Source organism: Rhinoderma darwinii, chromosome 5 (assembly GCF_050947455.1).
Source record: "Rhinoderma darwinii isolate aRhiDar2 chromosome 5, aRhiDar2.hap1, whole genome shotgun sequence".
In the NCBI taxonomy this organism is placed as follows: domain Eukaryota; kingdom Metazoa; phylum Chordata; class Amphibia; order Anura; family Rhinodermatidae; genus Rhinoderma; species Rhinoderma darwinii.
In genome coordinates, this window is record NC_134691.1 from 85,619,831 (window position 1) to 85,639,515 (window position 19,685).

The 19,685-nt window shown below is 41.8% G+C and overlaps 1 protein-coding gene across 1 annotated transcript in view; it reads right to left on the minus strand.

Annotated features, from left to right (window-relative positions):
• The window catches only part of RP1 (RP1 axonemal microtubule associated), a 406,368-nt gene that overhangs the window by 307,724 nt on the left and 78,959 nt on the right, over positions 1-19,685 (minus strand). The window contains exons 14-17 of the mRNA XM_075828106.1: positions 10,820-10,997; positions 8,943-9,074; positions 6,568-6,767; positions 5,014-5,100 (exon numbers count right to left, since the gene is read on the minus strand). Of these exons, the coding sequence (XP_075684221.1) occupies positions 5,014-5,100; positions 6,568-6,767; positions 8,943-9,074; positions 10,820-10,997 (597 nt within the window). The remainder of the gene's footprint in view (positions 1-5,013; positions 5,101-6,567; positions 6,768-8,942; positions 9,075-10,819; positions 10,998-19,685) is intronic.

Here is a 19,685-nt window from a genome sequence, read left to right on the forward strand (position 1 = left end):
GGGTGTCTTGTGCATATTTCATACCTCCTGTGTCTGCTGTGTCTGCCCGTGAGTCTATAAAACTCAACTTCACTACCACTTATGCCGCAATTACAACTGTTTATGAAATTTGACCTCTTTTAACTCCTTCCTGACCGCCCACTGTCTTTTGACGTCAGGCGGTGCAGGTCCCGAGCCTACAACGACGTCTTTTGGCGTCGTTGTAGGAGAGGCTGATCAGCGCTCCTGTGAGCACTCATCGACTAAGCAGGAGCTGTAACGAACAGCTCCTGCTCTTAGAGCAGCCTCCTGAACACAGCTGGGGTCGGCAAACATTCAGACCCCAGCTGTTTAACCCTTTGATTACCACGGTCCGTGACCCCGGCATGATCAAAGGGAATTCCCCTCTTTGATTGCATCGCCGGGATTCCGGTGATGCAATCAAACACCGGGGAATCCCTCTGCAGTCAGCCCTGGGGACCTACAAAGAACCCCAGGGCTGTCTGTTTCGTTTGCCTGCTGTTCGGGCACACTATGTGCTGCCTGATCAGCAGCCTGTGTCATAGTGACACAGTGTAATGTATTAGCATACAGGAATATGCTAATACATTACAAGTAAAAAAAAAAAGTTACAAATAAAGTTATCCCTTGTTAGGGCATGACCACACATGGCGGAATTCCTCCGCAACTGTCCGCATCAATGCCGCACAGAATCTGCGTTGCAGATTCTGCAGCGGATCTGCACAAAATGTGCAGAAAATTGATGCGGACTGGCCGCTGCGGACTGCAGGAAAAGTGCTTCTCTTCTCCCTAATCAGTGCAGGATAGAGAGAAGGGACAGCACTTTCCCTAGTGAAAGGAAACGATTTTCATACTTACCGGCCGTTGTCTTGGTGACGCGTCCCTCTTTCGGCATCCAGCCCGACCTCCCTGGATGACGCGCCAGTCCATGTGACCGCTGCAGCCTGTGCTTTGCCTGTGATTGGCTGCAGCCGTCACTTACACTGAAACGTCATCCTGGGAGGCCGGACTGGAGACAGACGCAGGGAGTTCTCGGTAAGTATGAACTTATATGTTTTTTTACAGATACATGTATATTGGGATCGGTAGTCACTGTCCCGGGTGCAGAAACAGTTACTGCCGATCGCTTAACTCTTTCAGCACCCTGGACAGTGACTATTTACAGACGTCTCCTAGCAACGCTCCCGTCATTACGGGAGCCCCATTGACTTCCTCAGTCTGGCTGTAGACCTAGAAATACATAGGTCCAGCCAGAATGAAGAAATGTCAAGTTAAAAAAGCAAGACGTATCCGCAGCACACATGACATGTGCATGACAGCTGCGGACTTCATTGCGGAACTTTGAATCTCCATTGAAGTCAATGGAGAAATTCCGCCATGAGTCCGCCACTGCTCCGCAACAGACAGAGCATGCTGCGGACACCAAATTCCGCTCCGCAGCCTATGCTCCGCAGCGGAATTGTACGCATCGTGTAAACGAACACTGCTAATTTAAAGTGAAAGTCAATGGAGAAACGGCTCCGCTGCGGATTAACGCTGCGGAGTGTCCGCAGCGGAATTTAAGTGAAATTCCGCTATGTGTGAACCCGCCCTTGGGATTTAAAAAAAACAAAAAAAAAAAAACAAAGGAACAAAAAAAAAAAAAAAAAAGGCCCAAAAAGAGTCTTTATTTTGCATAAAATACACTTTATTGTTTGGCCAGCTGCTACTCCGCTACGGTGGAGCGGCTTAATTGGTCCACATACCCACAGATTGTGACAGAACCACAACAAAGTGCAGAGGTCACTCCACTATTCATGGCCTCAGCCAATCAAAATAGACTGCAGTTTCTACTGATGGTAGACACTTTCATTTTGCTTCAAGCAAGATCATGATGAAACTTTCATTTCCGTGTGCTGGCATAGAAAACAGCCTAGGGACAAAGTTTCTTCAGTATGCTTAACAGGTTTCCTGCTGTCTTAATAGTTTTCTCTTGTGGAGGATGATGGAGTAGCTCTTATGTGGTACTAGCCACTGTTTTGCAGTACTCATCTGAGCCCTCCATCTGGGCATGTATCGCACTCTTCATCTTGACAATGAATAGCACTATCTGAGAACTATATGCACAATTTATCTGGGCACCAGATTACATAGTTACATCATTGATAGGGTTGAAAAAAGACACAGGTCCATCAAGTCCAGCCTATAATCCCACAGTGTTATTCCAGAGGAAGGCAGAACCCCCATGAGGTGGATGCCAATTGCCTCATTAGGGAATAAATTCCTCCCTGACTCCAAATATGTCAGAATAAATACCTGGATTAACTTCCCATCTCCAGAATCTAGTACTCATAACCTGTAATATTATAGTTTTCAAGGAAGGCATCATGGCCCTTCTTGAATTTGTTCAAAGACTCAACCAACACAACATCCTGTGGCAGAGAGTTCCATAATCTCACAGTAAAAAATCTCCATCTATTGTCCATTGTATGGCACTATATATCTGCACACTGTATGACACTATACAGATGTTGTGTGAACTTATCTAAGCAATGTATGTATTATTTATCAAGGTGCTGTATAATATATGTTATAACACAATTTATCTGGTCACTATATGGCACTATCTAGACAAACTGCACTGGACACTGTGTTGCACTATTTATCTGGACACTGTGTTGCACTATTTATCTGGACACTGTGTTGCACTATTTATCTGGACACTGTGTTGCTCTATTTATCTGGACACTGTTGCACTGTTTATCTGGACACTGTGTTGCACTATTTATCTGGACACTGTTGCACTGTTTATCTGGACACTGTGTTGCACTTTTTATCTGGACACTATGTGGCACTATTTATCTGGGCACTGTATGCACTGTTTATATAGTCACTGTTTGGCAGTATTTTTCAGACACATTATGCAATATTAATCTGGGCACTGTTGGGCAGCATTTTTGGGTGCTAGATTTTGTGCATTTGGGTATATATTGGGTAAATGTGTAATTTAATAGTTGTTGTCTGACTAAGAGGCTGCTTGCCAGCATGGTGTACTACATGTAACCATGTGACAATTTATAAAAGTCTTATATAATGTGCAGTTGTAATAGTAAGTAGCCACCCCTCTGGTGTGTGAGTAACTGCTCATCAGTATTTTGCTCTCATGCTACTGTACTTCTCCTTTATAACATTGTGATTTTTCTGTATCCTGCTGGGATCTTGCATTTTAACCTGCCCTTTTTGGGAGTTTTAATTTCCTAATTGTTTTTTGTTTGTTTGTTTGATTGAAAAATATTTTGCAGAAAATACAAACCAAAATCAAATTAGAGCCTTAGGCCCCATGCACACGAACGTGCTTTTGCGGCCGCAATTCCCCCGAAAATCCATGGGCGAATTGCGGCCCCATTCATTTCTATGGGGCTATGCACACGACCGTAGTTTTTACGGTCCATGCATGGCCCGGGAGCCCACACCGCAGAAAGAACGGACCTGTCTTATTATGGCCGTTTTCTGCCATAATAAGAAAATATTGGCCGCGGCCATGTGCATGTCCCGTGATTTGCGGGCGGCTCGCGACTGACAGTCCGCAGCCGGCCGATCCGAAAATCACGGCTGTGCACATGGCTACGGTCGTGTGCATGAGGCCTTAAAGGGGTTTTCCAGTCCCTAAAGATTGATGGCCCATCCTCACGATAGGCCATCAATAGCTGATCGGTCGGGGTCTGACTACCAGCTGTTTTAAATGGGGTTCAGTGCTCATATGAGCTCTACTTCCCCTTAATTTCTACTTGCTCACTGTGAATCGTTGGCACACATGTAGCGGCCATTCACAGGTATTGCAGAATTCTTCTCCCATTTACTTTAATACGAGCTTTGAACCTTCTTCTGATCGGCGGGGGCCCGGAGAGAATTTTTAGGGACTGGAAAACCCCTTTAATAAAACCCAAACATGGGGGTGGGTGTCTTGTGCATATTTCATACCTCCTGTGTCTGCTGTGTCTGCCCGTGAGTCTATAAAACTCAACTTCACTACCACTTATGCCGCAATTACAACTGTTTATGAAATTTGACCTCTTTTAACTCCTTCCTGACCGCCCACTGTCTTTTGACGTCAGGCGGTGCAGGTCCCGAGCCTACAACGACGTCTTTTGGCGTCGTTGTAGGAGAGGCTGATCAGCGCTCCTGTGAGCACTCATCGACTAAGCAGGAGCTGTAACGAACAGCTCCTGCTCTTAGAGCAGCCTCCTGAACACAGCTGGGGTCGGCAAACATTCAGACCCCAGCTGTTTAACCCTTTGATTACCACGGTCCGTGACCCCGGCATGATCAAAGGGAATTCCCCTCTTTGATTGCATCGCCGGGATTCCGGTGATGCAATCAAACACCGGGGAATCCCTCTGCAGTCAGCCCTGGGGACCTACAAAGAACCCCAGGGCTGTCTGTTTCGTTTGCCTGCTGTTCGGGCACACTATGTGCTGCCTGATCAGCAGCCTGTGTCATAGTGACACAGTGTAATGTATTAGCATACAGGAATATGCTAATACATTACAAGTAAAAAAAAAAAGTTACAAATAAAGTTATCCCTTGTTGGGATTTAAAAAAAACAAAAAAAAAAAACAAAGGAACAAAAAAAAAAAAAAAAAAAAGGCCCAAAAAGAGTCTTTATTTTGCATAAAATACACTTTATTGTCCCTACACTAAATAAAAACAAAAAACACACGACCGTAATAACCTGAAGAATTAATCTATTGGGTTATTTAGCGTGAAACGTGAACGGGATAAAAAATAAACAAGAAAAACTATGCCAAGAATCGTTTTTTCCTATATTCACGCCATAAAAAATACTATTTCTCTCGCATAAAACAAGGCCTCATACAGCCACGTCAATGAAAAAATAAAAAAGTTATGGCTGCTGAAAGGCAGAGAGGCAAAAACAGAAAAATTTAGATGGTCATTAAGGTCTTTTCAGGCCCGGTCATTAAGGGGTTAAATGTAGTATTATACATAAATTTGAGAATCTTTGTAAAGACTTACCTGCTTCAACTCCCATTCATGATGATCTCCACTTCCATCATGTCCTATCCTAATCTTGTATAGTTTCCCAATACTTGGTATTTCCACCTGTAAAGTTACAGTATAATATGTATGATAATTTAATATTCAGGTTACTTTACACATTGGCTAAGGTTACATGGCAACTTTTGTTTGCACAAAGGTCTCTGTAAAATTGCAGATGACCTCAATGTTTCCCTATGGGGATAAAAGTCACAGTCAGACATTTATCCTATATTGGGGTTGTTTGCTGGTCGGGATTTTAGAAAAGGTTCCCTTATTCTAATATTACATTTTTTTTTAAAAATCAGAAGACTTTTTGAAATATTTTTTTATTCACAGCATTGTACTTTTCTTAGACACTTTAGTTAAACAATAAATAACACAATGTTCAAAGAATTAAGAAAATTGCATAATGATATAGGCATGTACTGTATCTATAGGGTATACTTGTAAGGCTATGTTCACATTTGCGTCAGAACGGAGCCCTGACTGACACAAACTGAAACCAGAGGTGCCAATGGTTTCAGTTTGTCTCCGTTATGCAAGGATTTCGTCATTTTGACGGGATGAAAACCACAGATCAAAACTACGGGGAGCACAACGGAGACAAACTGAAACCATTGGTACCGGATCCATCACCATTGAAATCAACGGTGATGGAAACGGAAACCTATGGTTTCAGTTTGTGTCAGTCAGGGCTCCGTTCCGACGGAGTCCTGACGCAGATGTTAACGAAGCCTAACTAGAACTTGCTTTATAGCTATGCATGGACCATCTGTAAACATTTGGGCACCCTTATACTTTCAAGCAAAAAATATCATATGACTGTGAACTTCATTTAAATTGTGAGGTACTGCTTCAATTGGAGAATTATCTTGACTGGGTCATCACTGGAAATCATGTAGAGTAAAGTGACTGTTTTATGGTAGAATGAGGGATTTCCCACTACAGATTCCAGGCAAAGAGATATCTGTGTTTAAAAATGAAGGAGTATGTGCCACAGCTTGTTTATTCTAGTAATTGGTGGAGGTCAAAAAGAATGGACGTCTACCAAAAAACTCTTCTGAAATCTCAGTGACTTGCCAGAATATGTACGTCAAAGTCGGAAGGGGGGATATGGAGCAGGTTCAGGAAAACTCAGATCCCGGCCATTTAACCGGTCAATAGCAAGCGAGGCATCTAAGCCGTTAGGAAGGGGACAGTTTTAGAAATTTCATTAGATAGTGGTCAACCCCATTAAGGGTGATCCTTCCCTTTTATGAAAAGATGTTCACATTCAATCATGGACAGCCAAACATCATAGAGCTAACACCTATAGAAAAGTGAAATACTGTCCTACAACGACGCACATCAAAATGCCCCCCCCCCCTCATTGTCATTTTAATCTGATGTTTTTTCTTTAGAAGGCAAATTAGACAAGACTAGACAAGGATATCTTTTTTTTACCACCTTACCATAATATTTACATACCACAGATCTAAAGGGTAACGAAATTATGGGAGTTAGGGTTTTCCAGATGTTGACTATGATTACCTTAAATTCATCTTCTTGTCTAGGCTGAAAAAGATGGTCTTTGTTGTCTTTAATAAGAGTGATAGGACCAGTGGACCCTTCGGTCCCATACACCCATAGGGTTACATTGGCTGAAGTTCCAGCACTTCCAGTCAATACGGACACTTTCCAGTCATTTGATGAATAAGGAGGGATCTCATGGCTACTTTGCCTTCTTGCCCCTAGTACAAAATTAAATTGTAAATATTATATATAAATAAATATTATACTATTACATGCTACAATAACACCATGCTACAATAACACCAAACGTATTAGCAATAGAGAACTGCGGAATGAATGTGCATTTTATACAGATATGTCATTAGGGTTTTCAGTGTATAGCATGTATAGACTGATTCAAGCATACTGATTTAAAGGCTATGTACACCTTTGAAAACTTTTTGTTATAAAAATGTGTATCAGTGTTTTGTGTAACTTTGTAATTACTTTTTATTAAAAATAATTTTTCTTTTTGAGATACAGCTGCTTTTTGATCCTGTATACAGAGCAGCTGTATCTTGCTCTGAGACCTGAATCCGTCAGGTCATCGGCACTGACAGGTTCAGTGACAGCAGCTCCTGCATGTCTTTGACATGCAGGATCCTCCTGTAATCTACCACATCTAAGTTTCGAACAGAAAGCACAGCTTCCGTTTGCATTGCCATTGATTTAAATGGTAATTCTTCCGTTGCAGTTGATTTCCATTTAGTCGACTATGAACAGGCCATTAAAGGGGATATCCGCTTTGGAAAACCCCTTTTTGTTATAAAGCTACTTTTGTAGCGCAACTTTCCAATTCCAAAGAACTGCACTGAGTTGCAGAAACCTCACTGTATTCCTTTGAACTACAGCTGTAGTTCAGTAGATTTTATATGGAAAATAATGACATTGAAGACTATTGGGTGTCAGTCGGATGCCGTCAAAAAGGGCCCGAGTAGCGCAATGGTCGTGTGCAAGAGGCATTAGTAATATACGACTTCTTTTGTTTATCTGTTCTTCTCTTGAACTCCGATCTGCTGCAGCAATATAATAGAGTAAGGGTATGTTCACACGGCCTATTTACGGACGTAATTCGGGCGTTTTTGCCCCGAATTACGTCTGAAAATAGCGCCTCAATAGCGCTGACAAACATCTGCCCATTGAAAGCAATGGGCAGACGTTTGTCTGTTCACACGAGGCGTATATTTACGCGCCGCTGTCAAATGACGGCGCGTAAATAGACGCCCGCGTCAAAGAAGTGACCTGTCACTTCTTGGGGCGTAATTGGAGCCGTTATTCATTGACTCCAATGAATAGCAGCGCTAATTACGGCCGTAATTGATGCGGCGTTCAAGCGCCTGCACATGCCGGTACGGCAGAAATTACGGGGATGTTTTCAGGCTGAAACATCCCCGTAATTTCAGCCGTAACGGACGCCCTCGTGTGAACATACCCTAACGCTTCTGGGCATGGACTTCTTCTCATGCGACCTTCACTTGTATGAGTAGAAGTCACATGACCGGAACTCACTGCATAGTAGTCCGTTGATACTATCATGGCTTCCTCATAGCAAGTAATAAAAACGTACTTTACTACAGCAGGTAGGAAAAGGAGAGAAAAAATAAAATAAGGTGCATATTAGTAAATGTCATTATTTTCAATGTCAAATCTATTTCGCTAAATTTCCTAATCGTACAAAACACCTTTAAGCCCCGTTTTTTTCTGCATCTTCTGAATTCCATACCTTTCTAATTAGTATATCTTTTTTTAATTTTTTCACAAAAGATTATTTAGTTGCCTGATTTAATTTTATGTAGAAAACATTTAATTGGGATAATTTAGTCTGATAACTCGTTTCAAGAAGTTAATATGGTTCACATTTCTCGATATGTTGTGATCATACCCTGACATTTTACATTGAGAAGAGGACAACCTGGATAAATCTGTGGTCACTTAACACCAAGGCTACATGCACATGACTGTTCTTTTCATCAGTGTGCTTCCGTTTTTTTTAACAGGTAGAACACTGACCCGTTCATTTCTATGGCCCCATGCACACCACCGTGTTTTTCACATATCTGTGTGGCGGCCATGGAACCGGGCCGCAAATCTCAGAGGAGGTCCTATTCCTGTCCATGTTTGTAGCTCGGTCTCACCCATTCAAGTGTATCGCGTCGTGAATACCATGGACGGCACGCGGATGCCATCCGTGTGCTGCTTGTGCTGTGCGGATCCGTTGTTTACGGACCTCAAAATTCAAACGCATGTAGCATAAGTATAATGTAATATCCTAAATATTCCCATTCTCTTTACTCCCCTGAATCTGATAACACAGTATGAGCTGATATTGAACATGAACACACTCAATAACTGACTTTTGCTGGAGGGAGGAGATGCGAGTGGGCTCTGAGCCACTTCACCCCGTGTTTCTTCGATTACTTGTTGCAGAATCTCTTCCTTTTTTTGGCTCAGAGTTGCAGATGTCCCCATAGGTTTTTCTCTACCAACTAAAAGGTAAAATAAACATTTATTGGGTAAGGTCACAGGAGAGAAGTCCATTCCTCATACTGCATTTGGTATCTAATTGAGATAAAACATTTACAGAAGAGCCAGGCGGGCAGGTAGACGCTCGGGGCCACCTGTTAACTCCCTTTTTTATATATTTTTCTGTATTGATTAATCTCACAGCAGCAGAAAATGTTAGGTGTGCCTTAGGCATCATGCACATTACATATGTTTTTGTCTATTTTTGTGCAATAATTAAAAAAGTTTATTAGCACATTATGCCATTTCTGAATAATTTTTTCAGTCTTAATTGTGTTCCATTTGATCATTTTGTGTTTCAATCGGTTTCCCTATTTTCAATGTTAAAGGGGTTTTCCCATCAGAGACATTTGTAACATATCCACAGGCTATGTCATAAATGTCAGATAGATGCGGGTCCCACCTCTGGGACCTGCACCTATCTCTAGAACGGGGTCCCCTAAACCCCGTTCTACTGCTACGTGTTGTAGCTGAAAAGTGTGATTTTTCACCCATAGTGGTGAATAGGAGTTACGTAGCGTGCGAGCTATGCTGTTTCCGTAAGTACCATTCCGTAATTTATGGTCGAAAATCACACTTTTCAACTACAACACATAGCAGTATGACGGGGTTTAAGGGGCCCCGTTCTAGAGATCGGTGCGGGTCCTAGAGGTGGGATCCGTATCTATCTGACATTAATGACATATCCTGTGGATATATCATAAATGTCTCTGATGGGAAAACCCCTTTAATGTAAGAATAACACGAATGCATCACTCTCCATTTGTCAGCAGTTGTGTGTTAAGGGTTTTTCCTAAGTCCCCCGGACACAGCTGATTGTGGCTGAATGAAGTTGTCCCAACTGGACAACCTGCATATTAAAGGAATCAGTTTATCACTGCCACACATTTTGCTAGCAGTGTCCATTATAGGAGAAATGTAGCATTATATGATGCCTATTAAATTGAATAGGTGAACATGTAATATATCTTTGCGCCAAGTCTCTAGATGGATAGCTAATTTTCGCAGCAGCTCTCCACTCTAAAAAGAGAGAGGTGCAAGTGGGGGGATGAGGTCTGCTCTGACCTCTTTATGCATTAATAGAGCATATGGATAGGGGGTTGTCCTTTTTAAGGATAGGGAGTTGTCATTTATATAATGGGGGAATTAAGAAAAAAGTTAACTTTATTTTTGTTGTTGTTCATTGATACTAAACATTAATATGTTATTTTTATGCACTCGGCTGTGTACAAGTTCCAATTTGTACTGAGCCATAATACAGCATACCTATGTATGCCTCCAAATTCATATGTCATTTACGTATACATATTCACATTTATTTTTTTCATGGATTCATATGGAATCTGGGGGAAAAACATTTGTTTCGTATTACTTTTAGGGGAGAATATTTCCTTAATATGGTACCATAAGGAGGCATCGTGCGGTGACACATAAAGTGCCTATGGCTCTGTAATACATAGGGACTCAGTGTGCCATCATATAGGCTTTGTGTTTGCGACTCTACCATGTACATAAGGCCTACTATGTGATAGTAAAATTTATTTTATTTTTTATTCACGTTTATTTATTCTCAAGTCCAAAACACAACATTTATCAGTCTATTATCAAGACATCAGTGATCTAGAAAAGATCTCATGAAGAGATCTCAACCATGGTTATCTATTAGTTTGCTCTAAAAGAATAAGATATGTGCACAAATAATACATACATTTGATAACTTGTGGGTAAAAAACAATGTTTTGCTCTCCTGTGTGTATCATCGGCTTTGCATATCCATTAGGAAGAAGCCCAATGTATATTCCTCTGCTTCTTATGCTTTCTAGTGTCACTGATCCATTTTCATAGTTTTTTTCAACTTTGAATTGGCAGTACTCATCTCCTGCGCCCTGACATAGAAAGACAGAGAAGACACATTATAACAGCAATAGCCATTCCAGCGTATGGCATACAGACATTTTCTTTCAAATAAATGACGTCTTTTTCTGAGTTTATTTTGACAGAATTGTATGCAGGTGTGTACTGATAGGGGGTGCACATGGGCTCTCGAAATCAGTACTTATAAAGGATGGGAGATTCTTCTGGGTCTTGTTAGAAGTTTTGCATTGGGGCCCAGGAGCTTTAACCTACCACTCGGATTGTATTATAATAGCTCAAAGAAAAACAATTTACAATATAAATACACATATATATATAAAACAAATACAACTCCTGTGCAAGGATCAAGTTCTGAGCAAAAGACTTTTATGTCTCATTTCTGGATCTTAAAGGCTACACCTTTGCAGGCATTTTTTTTTAAATTAAATATTTGTTTCAGGTACTTACAAACACTTTTTTATTTGGCTTTTATTAAAAAGAAAAATTTCGTTTACGATACAGCTTCTATGTATCCTCTTTACATAGAAGCTGCATTGTTCGCTATGAGCCGAATATGTCAGTGAAGTGAACTGACGGCTCGGCTGAGAGCGGGTCCTGTATTTCTTATACACAGGATCACTATAATTATGATCACATGTAGAGGATACATAAAAGCTGTATCATAAAAACGAAAAAAAAAGTTTATTAAAAGTGATTTCAATAACGTTTGTAAGCACCTAAAACAAAGATTTCATTTTTTTTTTTTTTTTTTTTTTTAAATGCCTACAAATGTGTACATAGGTGTTGAAGCCTAAATACTTGTTCACACATTGCAGTTTTGATGCATATTTTTTTTCAGTCAGTACTAAGACTGGATCCCCTCTTTCCTCTCTTTAGGATACACTTCTGGCTTCGGAAAATCAATAATGGCACCAAATTGTGTGGTGTGAACCTGGCCTTACTCCATTGGGAACCTGAACATTCAGATGTGAGAGCAACTGAACCCAATAATACAATGCCCTTCACTAATACTTGGTACCTAGATATGTGCCATACTTGAAAATCAGAGAAACAGATAAACTATGCCCACTGCACTGTGAACTATGTCATGATTGCAATGTATTGTGGCCCATCTACTAAGTGTGGTCGTTTTCCCACTTGGATCTGACCTACGGCCTTGTTTCATGGCTCTGCTCCATTCACCTGTACCCCTAACCTTGAATCGTATCTTCATTATGATCCTGTGCTTGCTCGCCTAGCCTCCTGACATTTTCTAACTTTTCCCAAATGTTTCAGCTTTGACTCTAAGGCTGGGTTCACACGCCCTATTTTCAGACGTAATGGAGGCGTTTTAGGCCTCGAATTACGTCTGAAAAAACGGCTCCAATACGTCGGCAAACATCTGCCCATTACTTTCAATGGGTCTTACGATGTACTGTGCCGACGACCTGTCATTTTACGCGTCGCTGTCAAAAGACGGCTCGTAAAATTACAGCCTCGTCAAAAGAAGTGCAGGAAACTTATTGGCACGTTTTTGGAGCCGTTTTCTCATAGACTCCAATGAAAACAGCTCCAAAAACGGCCGTAAAAAAACGCCACGAGAAAACGCCTCGAAAAACGCGAGTTGCTCAAAAAACTTCTGAAAATACGGGGCTGTTTTCCCTTGAAAACAGCTCCGTATTTTCAGACGTTTTTTGTTAAGTGTGTGAACATATCCTAATTCATACACTGTCACCTCTTTTGTCATTAGTTAAGCTAATACAAAGATAGCATGATACAAAATTAAATTCTTATGACAGGGAGGATCACTAAACATTGGCCTACTACAGGTTTGTTAATTCTTCTAAATCAGGATCAGTCTAGAACCACCAATTTTGTACTACGGTAGCTGTTTTACAGCATACAATATTTTACTGTTATGTTTTTCAATTAAAAAAACCCAGAAGGAAATAAAAAGAATGTTGTTGTTAATAAATAGTTTATATATAGTCAATTTAGTACCATAAGGACGGTTCTTTAATATACAGCACTGTGTATTCATTGTTATATTATTCTATTCAATGTAGTTATTGTTTAATGCTCTGATGGTTGGAATGTTAAAGGGTAACTAAACGTTCAACAAACTTCTGACATGTAATAGTGGCATGTCAGAAGTTTTGAATAATGGGGGTCTGAGCACTGAGACAGACCCTCACCAATCGCTAAAACAAAGCGGCAAAGCTTAGTTTCTGTTCGGCTTTTTCCGGAAACCGATGTAGCAGTGTACGGGTTCAATAGAAAGTCTATGAGCCCGTACTCCGATACATCTGCTTTCCGTAAAAAGCCAAACAGAAACGAAGCGGCTCAGCGCTCACACGAGCGCTTCTGCCTCTTCGTTTTAGCAATTGGTCGGGGTCTCAGTGCTCAGACCTCCGCCAATCAAAACTTCTGACATGTCATTATGACAGGTCAGAAGTTTGTTGAACGTTTAGTTACCCTTTAATGTATGGATATATGTATTTTTGTCATCTCATTTACATTTTTTTATGGTTTGTTATTAATCTCTCCTTATTCAAATGAAAGTTCTAGGGTATCATCACAATAGAGCACAACATCAAATTTCCAAAAGATAGTGTACTACTGTGACATCACAATAGAGATAAGACACACACATCTACATAGAAACACGTACAGGGGGACACATAGGGGCGAATATATTAGGACTGGCGTTTTAAACGTCAGTTTTAATTTTTTTTTTACATTGGCTGGATTTGCGCCAAATTTATTAAGAGAAGCATGCCTCTTAATATATTTAGAGTATTTTTGTCTGTCAGTGCTGCGAAAATGCAAATCTATGCCTGCTTAAGGCAGGTGTAGATTTGCACCAAAACTTACACCAGTTTCTGGCAGAAATTATGGTAAATCTGTCAATTTTTCAGAGGCCCCGTCCCCGTCCCCCCGCTTAACTTTGCCCTTTTTCGCCCCACTTTTGGAAAGTGGCGAGAGAAGAAAAAAGTTGCACATTTTAAAGCGAAATGTAAAATTGTATTATTTTAGTGAGAAAAAAAATAAGTGCAAAATTTACTACGACTTTTATGTCAGAAAACTGGTGTAAATCTTTCAACACATTCCCCCCATTGACTCTATTGTGACACAATAACAATAGAACACAGCCCATAAATGCACACACCATTGGGACACCATCACAATACAGTGCTATTATGAATATACAAATATGCTATAATTACATGATCACAATTGTGCACAGTCTATGAATACACACACACTTTTGTGATAATATCACAATAGACCACAAACAAGAAAAAGTAAACACATTTTTGTGACATCCTCAAAATAGAACACAGTCTATAAATACACACAAACACTATTGTGGTATAATCACAATAGAGAATATCCTAGAAAGCGCAAATACTATTTTGACATCATCACAACAGAGCACATACTATAAATATGCACATTCGTTGTTACTAGGGTAGTAAAGGGTTAAAGTGTCACTCTAATTGTATTTTATTTATTTAAAATGTCTAAAATTTAGTGCTGATTAATTTAATAATATATCCTATAATATACAGAGCTCTCAAACCCCTTCCCTTCACAGTCATAGAGCTAAATTCTTGATGTTTACAGCTGCCCCTAGGGGGTGCTCGCTGCAAGCAGATTAACACATATGTAGTAAGCCCTTTCCCCTCCCCTTATTGGTCATTTTCAGGCTGTATTGGAGATCGACAACAACAGAAGTGCAAAAGGGCAGCTTTGGCCCCGTAACCCACTGATTACAAATACCTTTGAGGGAAATTACCAGCAATTACTATATGCCGCACAAAACTTTAGAATGGATCAAATGACCCAGAGCTTTCTTGCCAGCAATCACAGAAATGCTTTTGAGAAACATACCACTAATGATTTATATGTATATCAATTAATATATTCTTAATTTCTACTTTTATACTTGTTAAGAGTAAATAATAAAATTTTTCGAGTCATTTACTAGCTTGTAGGAACACAAGAAGGAATGTTCACACGGCAGATTTGTTGCAGAAATTTCTCCAACTGTCCCATTTATCTGAATGAGATTTGCAAAAATCCATGTCCATGCACAGATGTATGGAAAGGATTCTCTGAAATTTCTGCAACAAATCCGTCACATGTAAATATGCCCTTAGTATGACTTGAGCTTCAAAATTACATACATTTTAAAGGCTATGAACACCTTTGAGGGCATACATATATATATAACCTCCCTATTATAAGTAGATTTAGCAGTAATGCATATTTATTTATATTTAGTCGTTTAGGTGGCATTAGTGTCGCAGTGTGCTGTCGCCATTCTTTTTCTGCTGTATATTTGCAGTCACAGGTGTTCCTGCACCTGCATACACACATTATATCATTTAGTTGGAATGTGCTGGTCAAATTTTTGTGTTTTATGTGATCCATACGTGGGGTTAGTGACAGCCTCCATTTTTGTTCTTGCACTCCTCCCATTCTGCCCTGGGTGATTTTAATTAGTTCAATGCTGGATCCTACCATCCCCAGGATGTAGGCTTAGTCCTAGTTCTGGGTGTATGTGCAGCGTAGGTTCCCACCTTACAGAGGTCGCCTTGTCGTGGCAGGTGGGCAAACATTTTTTGATCAAAATGTGCACTAAGAACCTCCCTATTATAAGTAGATTTAGCAGTAATGCTTATTTATTTATTTATATTTAGTGGTTTAGGTGGCACTAGTGTCGCAGTGTGCTGTTGCCATTCTTTTTCTGCTATATATATATATATATATATGTATATATATATATATATATATATATATATATATATATATATACAGTGAAGGAAATAAGTATTTGATCCCTTGCTCATTTTGTAAGTTTGCCCACTGTCAAAGACATGAACAGTCTAGAATTTTTAGGCTAGGTTAATTTTACCAGTGAGAGATGGATTATATTTAAAAAAAAACAGAAAACCATATAGTCAAAATTATATATATTTATTTGCATTGTGCACAGAGAAATAAGTATTTGATCCCTTTGGCAAACAAGACTTAATACTTGGTGGAAAAACCCTTGTTGGCAAGCACAGCAGTCAGATGTTTTCTGTAGTTGATGATGAGCTTTGCACACATGTTAGATGGAATTTTGGCCCACTCCTCTTTGCAGATCATCTGTAAATCATTAAGATTTCGAGGCTGTCGCTTGGCAACTCGGATCTTCAGCTCCCTCCATAAGTTTTCGATGGGATTAAGGTCTGGAGACTGGCTAGGCCACTCCATGACCTTAATGTGCTTCTTTTTGAGCCACTCCTTTGTTGCCTTGGCTGTATGTTTCGGGTCATTGTCGTGCTGGAAGACCCAGCCACGAGCCATTTTTAATGTCTTGGTGGAGGGAAGGAGGTTGTCACTCAGGATTTGACGGTACATGGCTCCATCCATTCTCCCATTGATGCGGTGAAGTAGTCCTGTGCCCTTAGCAGAGAAACACCTCCAAAACATAATGTTTCCACCTCCATGCTTGACAGTAGGGACGGTGTTCTTTGGGTCATAGGCAGCATTTCTCTTCCTCCAAACATGGCGAGTTGAGTTAATGCCAAAGAGCTCAATTTTAATCTCATCTGACCACAGCACCTTCTCCCAATCACTCTCAGAATCATCCAGATGTTCATTTGCAAACTTCAGACGGGCCTGTACATGTGCCTTCTTGAGCAGGGGGACCTTGCGGGCACTGCAGGATTTTAATCCATTACGTAATGTGTTACCATTGGTTTTCTTGGTGACTGTGGTCCCAGCTGCCTTGAGATCATTAACAAGTTCCCCCTGTGTAGTTTTCGGCTGAGCTCTCACCTTCCTCAGGATCAAGGATACCCCACGAGGTGAGATTTTGCATGGAGCCCCAGATCGATGTTGATTGACAGTCATTTTGTATGTCTTCCATTTTCTTACTATTGCACAACAGTTGTCTCCTTCTCACCCAGCGTCTTACTTATGGTTTGTAGCCCATTCCAGCCTTGTGCAGGTCTATGATCTTGTCCCTGACATCCTTAGAAAGCTCTTTGGTCTTGCCCATGTTGTAGAGGTTAGAGTCAGACTGATTAATTGAGTCTGTGGACAGGAGTCTTTTATACAGGTGACCATTTAAGACAGCTGTCTTTAATGCAGGCACCAAGTTGATTTGGAGCGTGTAACTGGTCTGGAGGAGGCTGAACTCTTAATGGTTGGTAGGGGATCAAATACTTATTTCTCTGTGCACAATGCAAATAAATATATATAATTTTGACTATGTGATTTTCTTTTTTTTTTTTTATATAATCTATCTCTCACTGGTAAAATTAACCTAGCCTAAAAATTCTAGACTGTTCATGACTTTGACAGTGGGCAAACTTACAAAATCAGCAAGGGATCAAATACTTATTTCCTCCACTGTATATATATATATATATTTTTATTAATTTTTTAATTTTTTTAAATTTAATAAATAGAATAGTCAGTGTGTTTAGTGTAACTTTGTAATTAGTCTTTATTAAAAAATCATTTTACTTTTTGAGATACAGCGGTTCTGTACTCTATACAATCTGTTTAGCTCGTTTTACACTGGATCCGTCAGTCACGCGGACCTGACAGGCTCAGTGTCGGCGGCTCCTGCGTGTCACAGACACGCAGGAGCCACCAGTAAACCATCACATCTAAGGCCTCATACACACGAACGTATTTTTGCCCTCCCGTAAATACTGGCGTAAATACGGGTCCTTGGTCACACGTATTCGACCCGTATTGCACCAGTATTTACGGACCCCGTGCCCGTAAATACGGGTCCGGTGTCACCAGTATTCCACCCGTATTTATCAGTGCAGGATAGAGAGAAGGGACAGCCCTTTCCGCAGTAAAAGTAAAATAAATTCATACTTACCCGGCCGTTGTCTTGGTGACGCGTCCCTCTCTTGACATCCAGTCCGACCTCCCTGGATGACGCGGCAGTCCATGTGACCGCTGCAGCCAGTGATTGGCCTGTGATTGGCTGCAGCGGTCACATGGGATGAAACGTCATCCCGGGAGGCCGGACTGGAGGAAGGAGAAGAGTTCTGGGTAAGTTAACTTTTAATACTATTTACTCCAGCAGTAGTCACTGTCCCGGGTGCTGAGAGTTAGGCGGAATTCACACGACAGGGTTTCCCGGCTGGGTGCCGGCCGTTCATAAATCGGCCGTCACCCGGCTGCATTAGGAACAATAGACCCCTAATGGGGCTATTCACACGACCGATTTTTTGACGGGCCGGGAAAACCGGCCGTCAAAAAATGGGACATGCCCTATTTTTGACCGGGTACCCGGCCGCCCAGCTCCCATAGCAGTCTATGGGGCCGGGTAATACACGGCCATCACCGGAATGTGTCCCGAGTAATGGCCGGGTCTACCGTCGCTCGCGCACTCTCTCCTCCTCCTCACAGCGCAGAGTGCATGTGAGGAGGAGGAGGGTCTTTTTTTGCTCCATGTAGGAGTCGGAATCCCCAATCCCCGGCCGGGGATTGGGGATTCCGCTACAGGAGAAGTGCGTGTCTACACTGTCCATATATGGACACAGCGAAGTCACTCACTTCTGCAGCGGAATCCCCGACTCTATGGCCGGGGATTCCGCTACAGGAGAAGTGAGTGACTAGACTGTCCATATATGGACACAGCGAAGTCACTCACTTCTGCAGCGGAATCCCCGACTCTATGGCCGGGGATTCCGCTACAGGAGAAGTGCGTGACTACACTGTCCATATATGGACACAGCGCTGTCACTCACTTCTGCAACGGAATCCCCGACTCTATGGCCGGGGATTCCGCTACAGGAGAAGTGAGTGACTACACTGTCCATATATGGACACAGCGATGTCACTCACTTCTGCAGCGGAATCCCCGACTCTATGGCCGGGGATTCCGCTACAGGAGAAGTGAGTGACTACACTGTCCATATATGGACACAGCGAAGTCACTCACTTCTGCAGCGGAATACCCGACTCTATGGCCGGTGATTCCGCTACAGGAGAAGTGCGTGACTACACTGTCCTTATATGGACACAGCGATGTCACTCACTTCTGCAGCGGAATCCCCGACTCTATGGCCGGGGATTCCGCTACAGCAGAAGTGAGTGACTACACTGTCCATATATGGACACAGCGATGTCACTCACTTCTGTAGCGGAATACCCGATGCTATGGCCGGGGATTCCGCTACAGGAGAAGTGAGTGACTACACTGTCCATATATGGACACAGCGATGTCACTCACTTCTGCAGCGGAATCCCCGACTCTATGGCCGGGGATTCCGCTACAGGAGAAATGAGTGACTACACTGTCCATATATGGACACAGCGATGACACTCACTTCTGCAGCGGAATCCCCGACGCTATGGCCGGGGATTCCGCTACAGGAGAAGTGAGTGACTACACTGTCCATATATGGACACAGTGACGTCACTCACTTCTGAAGCAGAATTCAGGACCTGTGGCAGGGAATTTCTCTCCAGGAGTAGTCAGTGACTACACTGTCCATATATGGACGTTGAAGTCAGTGACTTCTCCTGGAATGTGGGGGGGATGGGTGCAACCTACAGGGGGCTGTGTGGCATCACCTACAGGGGACGTGGTGGCAACCCCTACAGGGGACTTGGTGGCATCACCTACAGGGGGCTGGGTGGCATTACCTACAGGGGGCTGGGTGGCATTACCTACAGGGGGCTGGGTGGCATTA